This window comes from Rhodamnia argentea, chromosome 9 (genome assembly GCF_020921035.1).
Source record: "Rhodamnia argentea isolate NSW1041297 chromosome 9, ASM2092103v1, whole genome shotgun sequence".
NCBI classification, from domain to species: domain Eukaryota; kingdom Viridiplantae; phylum Streptophyta; class Magnoliopsida; order Myrtales; family Myrtaceae; genus Rhodamnia; species Rhodamnia argentea.
In genome coordinates this window covers 3195072-3202191 of record NC_063158.1, presented here as the reverse complement: position 1 = coordinate 3202191, position 7120 = coordinate 3195072, and the positions used below count along the sequence as shown (strand labels likewise).

Below are 7120 nucleotides of genomic sequence, written 5' to 3'. Positions count from 1 at the left end.
GGTCTGCATCATTACAAGGATATGGTGCAATCTTAATCCTGCGAAGATACCTACTTATTAATAGAAATTAAATCTGGATTATCGTTTTCTTGATGAAGCTTATTGTACTTAAACTTTAATCTCATCTTTCCCTCAACAAAGACATAATGATATATACACGACATGATCTGAATCTTACATCCCTCTCGCCCAAAGTGAGAAAAGGGATTGACCTGGTCTTGCAACTTTGCCCAAAAACATAAAGCAATGGACAAGACACGACCGACAAAATACTACGATTGAAAAGCCACAAATTATTCCTACAGGAATCTGCTAAAACTCCGTCCCCGCCTAGTCGAATTACACACGGTTTTTTTTTTTTTTTTAAGAAAGAAAAAAAATCCATTTCTTTTAAAAAACAAGTACATAACTTTAAGAAAAAGATGAAAATCAAACAAAATAAGTAAATCTGACAAATAAATCAATTTGATATAACCCGCAAAACTTGCACATTCCACAAAGATCATCACTCACTCAAATCAATGTGCTAATAAAATTGCCACACTGCGATTGGATTATGGCCATTACTCATTACGAGTAGGTCTTTCTTGCGACATGAACCATTTACAAATTCAAACTTGTTGGACTGCTATGATTTCCCCGGCAAAGTCGATAGAATGGACACCGAAGCACGTGATTTTCGGAAACTGTAGCTATTCAAATTCCGGGTCCTTATACGTTCGTGGAATGATCTGATCTTCACTACTTCGGACCCTTCGATACTAATTCTACCGCTATGTTAAGCCATTGAGAATCATGACAAAGACTCGCTATTAACTTGTTCTTGATAATCAGTACTAAGCACATTTATGGACCCTACACTTATAATAGCAGTTGAGAATCAGCCAAAATGTTGGGAAAAAATAAGGCGTTTCGTAGCAAATCAATACAAATCGAAAACTACTGAAGGAAGAAAAAATAAGGCAAATGACAAAGACAGATCTCTTCCAAGTTCCAAACAGCTTATTAATGATCAAATTAATACAAATTGAAAACATACAAATTACAAACCAGTAGCCGAGGGCAATAAATCTTGGATGCTCGGCCGGAAGAGGAGCTTGGATGATGGAAACACGGTAACAATGCGGGAAAAAACCGAGTAAAATTTAATATCGACTTGATACCCGAAGGTAATGTTAGACATGAGCATCAAGCTCCACCGGTTTTCTGATTCGGCTTGAACACATACCTAATGAGGGACTCTTTGATCGGCAACAGCTCGGGGAACTCCCCGTTCAGCTTAGTCGTGTCGAGCTCGTTGTTGCTTCTGGGGGCGACGATCACCTTCGCTTGCTCCTCGAGGGTGAAGTTCTTCCAAGTGAAGTTCGGGTCAATGTACTCGCGGTACATCTCGAGTATCTCGTTGTGGCTGACCACGCCGGGGTTCGTGAAGTTCCAGATCCCAGTGAGGTTTCTCTTCGCCATCTCAATGGAGATGGGGAGGAGCTCGTCCAAGATGGTCATCGAGTTAGGGATGTTCACCACTTTCTCGTAGCGGGTGATTTTGGTGATGAAGTTGCGGGGGTTGGACAGGTCGGACGAGATTGGCATCCGGACACGCAGAGTGCAAACGTTCTCGTAGTTCTTGAGCAACTCCTCAACCTAATGTTTCACCAAGGGAAAACAAAAGAAACATGATCAGAATTTACTATAATAACTACATGCATTTATCACGCAACTTAAGATGCAAATGCAGGGGCATCGGGGACATGGCGATGGCAAACAGAAGGAGCCCTCGCACGCAACATGACGCACACATTATTCATGAACTGCAAACACAAACACGACTACATTAGGTACGATGTGAATGGGGATCAGAGGAAGGCCACGACAGATCTTCATTTGTCACTCAATCTAGTATTCAGGGGGGAAAAATCTTCATACGAAGAGCATCAAAGAACCAACTCCTCTCTCAGGACCAACAAGAAACAGAATGGTCTGCAATTTTATGACAGAACGCGGAATCATTTAGGCGATGTACATACAGAATGCAGTCGAATGGACCAAATTTGGTAGCATCTGAACGGATATAATGTGAAGCATCCTTGTGTTATGACCCAAGTACCCGAATGGATCTATCATTTCGATATCACTTGTTTACAAATGCATTCATCAGATGCCGCAACTACACATAGCTTAGAGATAGCATGAGACACTGTGACATTACTTATCATAGTTGAGCAGGCATTTGGTTCGTATATCAAAAGCACTGCGAGGGGATCCAAACAGAGAACATTCGATTCAAACATAACTCGTCTCATCTGAAAGCTTGAGAAAGTAACTGAAGCATAGGTCAATCGTCGAAGCGGTTGCTGATGATCGCAACAAGCACTTGAACGATCGCTTTTCCCATCAAAGTACCGTATCAGGTCGTTAGTTCTATCATGAAGGAACAGAGTACTCGAGATTTATTGCAAAATGAACACGTTTTACGATGGTTAACGAGTGTTCTGCCACGCCACGAAGTGTTCGTGATTTACGATTGAAGGAACAGACAAACAGAGCATGTTTTTTGACAACCCGCTCCCCATAAAAAAGAAAAAACAGACAGCCCCAGATCAAGAAACACCAAAGCCAGATCCGAAACAACAGTTACGCTCCAAAGATATGAAATTTATAACTCACACATAACCGACATAATCACCAAATCACGGACTGAACGAGAACAAGTAGAGAACACGCACTCACCATGGCCTTGGTCTTGGAATAGAAGGACCCGACGAAGTTGGGGGTATCCTCCTCCTTGAATCCGACGCCCGACCCGAGGGGGTGGCCGGCGTCGTACTCGAAAATGCAGCCGGTGGCGTAGTTGATGACGATCAGGCCCCTCTCGCGGCACACGTCGGCGAGGGTGAGGGTGCCGACGACGTTGGTCCGGATGGTCTCGACCTTGTGGGACTCGCACCAGTCGACATTGGGGCGGCCGGTGACGCCGGCGGCGTTGAAGACGTGGGTCGGCTGGGCGGCGGCGATGTCCGCCTCGAGGGAGGCGCGGTCCTGGAGGCGGCCGGAGCCGTAGGCGTAGTCGATGGACTGGGACTCGCAGAGGCGTCCCAGGAGGCCCCCGATCCAGCCGGTGCGCCCGTAGATCAGGAACTTGAGCGGCCTGTCCGAAGCCGACCCGCCGTTTGCCGGGAAACCCATGTTTCTTTCTTCCCCTCCTCCTCCTCCTCCTCCTCCTGCGTCTGCGAGATTCAAGATGGGATCTCACAGACAGTGTTTGTGGTGGTGGATTTGGAGTGATGACAGAGAGACAGAGAGAGATATTGATATTTAAGGTGGGGATGAAAATGGCGTTCGTGCAATAATTAGTTGGGGAGGAGTTTTCCCCTTTTCTTTTTAATTTTGTTTTTCTCTCTCTTTTTTCGGTTTTTCGGGGGGTGGGATTCAGACAGTGACAGGTGGCGATGATGCATCGTCCGATGTTTCGCACCCCGGACGACGAACAAGGGTCGCGATCGAGTGCGTGTCGCCTCACGTTTACCTACGGTGTAGGTCGTATCGTATCGTGCCCGAGTAACCTTCTCCCTGGTGGGGGCAGAGCACGGTCCACCGCAGACTTCGGGACCCGGTCAAAATCGGCCTGATCGGTTCGACCGGTTCGTAACTAGAAACCGGTCTGGGGCCTGGGCCATGTTGGATTCCAAGTTGGATTGAACTCGCCCGCTCGATTTTCAAAACCCGATTCAACCGTTACTCGGGTGTTAAATTTTCAATGCTCGAGACTGAATCGACTTGGCCAAATTAGATTAAATGAACCGGAGCGCAAGCTCCGATTCGAATTTAACAAAGCAAAAATATTTATCCATCGAATTATCCATAACGTGTGAAATGTATGTATGCCACATATTACAAAATATGTTAGGGCTTCTGTGTCCTTCTCTGTCTTTACGATTTTTTTTTAATCAGATCATTACGAAATTTCAATGGACGTCATTATGCAGTTTTCACTGTTCGTAAAAGCATGCTCTTTGGTATTTCTAAAGATTCTTTTTTTTTTTTGGGTCAAATCCTAGAGATTCTTTACCAGTCAATTTTCTTCTTTCTCTTTTCGTACTCTTCGTTAGGTAATCTGAAGACAAAAACCAACTTTTTACTATCCCACAAAAGTATAACTCAAATAACATTTGCATTGAAAGAACCGGATTTAGACCAAACAACACCGTTTAATCACGTCGGTGCCATGCAGGATAAAACAAATAAAAAAGTCACATTAGCATTTTTCGCTAGTCAAATTGGACAGAATTAACGGAAAGACTCAATTGCATCAATTTAATAAATTTTAAGATTTCATTGCACTTTTTTACGGTTCTCCGAGCCTTTCTTTTGATTGTGAAGGCTGAAAAAAGTCAAAATGTTGGGTTATAACATTTAAATAAAAATTAAAAACTTATTCAAACACGTTCCAAGAAAATTAGGCCAGCCTATGGCAATCTCTACCCTAATATAGGTCATCGATTAGCCCAATGTGCAAGATTTGTTCATGTTTTGTAATCTCACGAGTAAAAATGAAATTGAAAATTTGGCATTATCATGCTTCTAATAAGTGTCTACATCTCTTTTTATCTTTTAGCTTTACTAAAGGGGATAACCTACTGGTATCAAAAAGATGTACATTAGTACTGGCATTCCCCGACGAGTGCCGCATACACCTTTTTATTTGCTTCGGAGCCCTTTTGGCGGGGCACACTAAACCCGCTACGTACCACACCACCGAACGGCTGGCTTGAATGTCGAGTCTTTCTCCGCCGCCAACTCGATGGCTTCGTCACCTGCAAAAAAAAGGCCAAAAACTTGACTTTACTAAACAAGCAGAAAAGCCCTTTTTATTTAGTTAAGCGTGCTCGCTGCAAACAAACGTTAGCACACACTAAAAAATGCTTCGAAAGGCACCGGCTCCCTTCTGACTAACAATACAGCTACGACTCATCTCTTCAACAAGTTTATAATGATCACGTGGTGTTTATGTCAGCTTTCGCACACATCGACTAATTTAAATCTCTAGGCAATATATAGGAGGTGCTCCCCTACATTGATCCGGTCCATTTAAGAGTTTACTCTCGAAGTGCCCGGGAGAAAAGTAAAGCCCCTTGCCATCCAAGCCGACAACTTGCTGGTCATGTCTATGCTATTTGGCACACATGCACAATGCGCTAAATACCGGGAGACATCATTACACTTTGTAGGGATGACATTTTACAAATCACACTTGTAAATTTTCAAAAAAGTTGGTAACTTCCTAGTTTTTGGGATGTCGATAAATTCTTCATAGGGTGTTGTTGGTAGTAAATTAATCACACTCGTGAAATGTGAAAGAAGTCGGTAATTCATTGGGATGTCCGAAATTTTTTTTTATGAGGTCCACACTTGTGAAATTTAAAAGAAGTTGATGATCTTCTAATTTATTAAAATATAGGCGATTTTGTCTGTACTGTTGGTAGTTTTTTTTATTAATCGCGGCCGTATAATACTGAAGAAGTAGATAACTTACTGATTTAGGTTATGTTTGTTTCGTAGAAGATAAATTATTTGGAAAATATTTTTCCTAAAAATGATCGTTTATATCACCTGAAATAATTAGTTGATAAAAAATGTTATTATTATCGACTACAATGTATGTCTAAACCTTTTCGTGACGATAAAAATATTTTTTGTTCGTTCATTTTTACAAACGATACAAGCCGTCATTTTAGGAAAATTATTTTTCCGCAGAACAAACGGATTATTAATAAATATCGGTAAATTTGTTATAAGCAACACTTGTAAAAATTTAAAAAGGAGTTGGTTACTTAATGACTTATTGAGATGTTGGCAAGTTCATTATAGAGTTAAACTACACTTGTGACAATCTAAAAATTGTAAATTACTAATATATTGTAATATCGATAAATTTTTTAGAACGTGTAGTTCAAGATTCGAGTTGTCCAAGAGTGCCCGCGCTCTTCTTCCTATAACCCATGTACGACCATTCAAACAGCTAGCGATGCCGCCTTTTCCCATTCGGGTGTCTCTACTGAGTTTAGTGCTCTGAAAAAAAAATTGGTTTGATTCAACGTCGGCATCAAATCAAATCTAAGGCGGTTTAGCTCTCTTTGTCCAAGGATGGTCTCTTAACTGCTAGGACGAATCAAGGGCCAAAGTCCGTCAGATCATACTTACATTTATGAAATTTCAGAGGAGTTAACTAATTGCTAATTATTTTATAGTTGGTAAATCCCTAATGATGTCGATAAGCTATTTATAAGTTATTTCACAATTAAGTCACAGGTCGTTCTTAATTTATCAACGATTTCAGAAATTTCCCAACCACGAAAAGGATTTTTAAATTTTCCCTTTGACTAGACCTAAACTCGTTCAAATTTGACGGAGGAACTCGGATTCAAAAATATCTTAATCTATAAAACTTTCAGTAATAAAATAATGAGTCGCCCTTGACTTGCAGTTTAATAGCGACTGGATGTAAGACACGGATCTTGCCGTTCGAGATACTGACCATGTTCGAATAATTCACATGATCCGAATATAGATAGGTATATTGTTAACGTCACGTATACTACATAAGATTCTCACATGTGGCATGCAATAAGGTCTTTAAACTTTTAATTTGTTCAAATACGATCCATCTACTTTAGTCTAATTTGCAACGCCATTCCTGAACTTTTGATTTGATCGATATGGTCCCTGAATTTTAGTAGATGTTCAAACTAATCCTTGAACAATGTGAAAATATCCAATGTTGTTCGTGGACTTAAATTGATGGAAGAATGACATTGTCTATTTTCATGTAGTCTAGGATAAGTTTGAATATTCATCAAAAGTTTAATTACCCCATTAAATAAATTAAAAATTCATAAACAACAGTGCACATTAAGCTAAAGTGTAGGGACCATATTGAAAAACTGAAAGCTTAGAGATCACATTGCACATTGAGTCAAAGTGCAGAGACCATGCTTATAGGACTATAAATTTATTTTTTATCTCATAAAAGAATAAATCCCACTAGAACATGACTTACTTAATTTTGTAATCAGGATGATTTATCGCTCTTTGATAGATCTTCATGCACCCACAATGTATCGCG

The 7120-nt window shown here is 40.7% G+C and overlaps 1 protein-coding gene across 1 annotated transcript; it reads right to left on the bottom strand.

Moving 5' to 3' along the window:
* Positions 1 to 982: 982 nt before the first annotated feature.
* On the bottom strand, positions 983 to 3312 carry LOC115736972 (bifunctional dTDP-4-dehydrorhamnose 3,5-epimerase/dTDP-4-dehydrorhamnose reductase). The gene is made up of 2 exons (XM_030668888.2): positions 2728 to 3312; positions 983 to 1641 (listed from the first exon to the last, which is right to left on the bottom strand). Exons 1-2 carry the CDS (start codon positions 3181 to 3183, stop codon positions 1189 to 1191), a joined length of 909 nt encoding a protein of 302 aa, XP_030524748.1. The 5' UTR covers positions 3184 to 3312; the 3' UTR covers positions 983 to 1188.
* Between the last annotated feature and the right edge of the window lie 3808 nt (positions 3313 to 7120).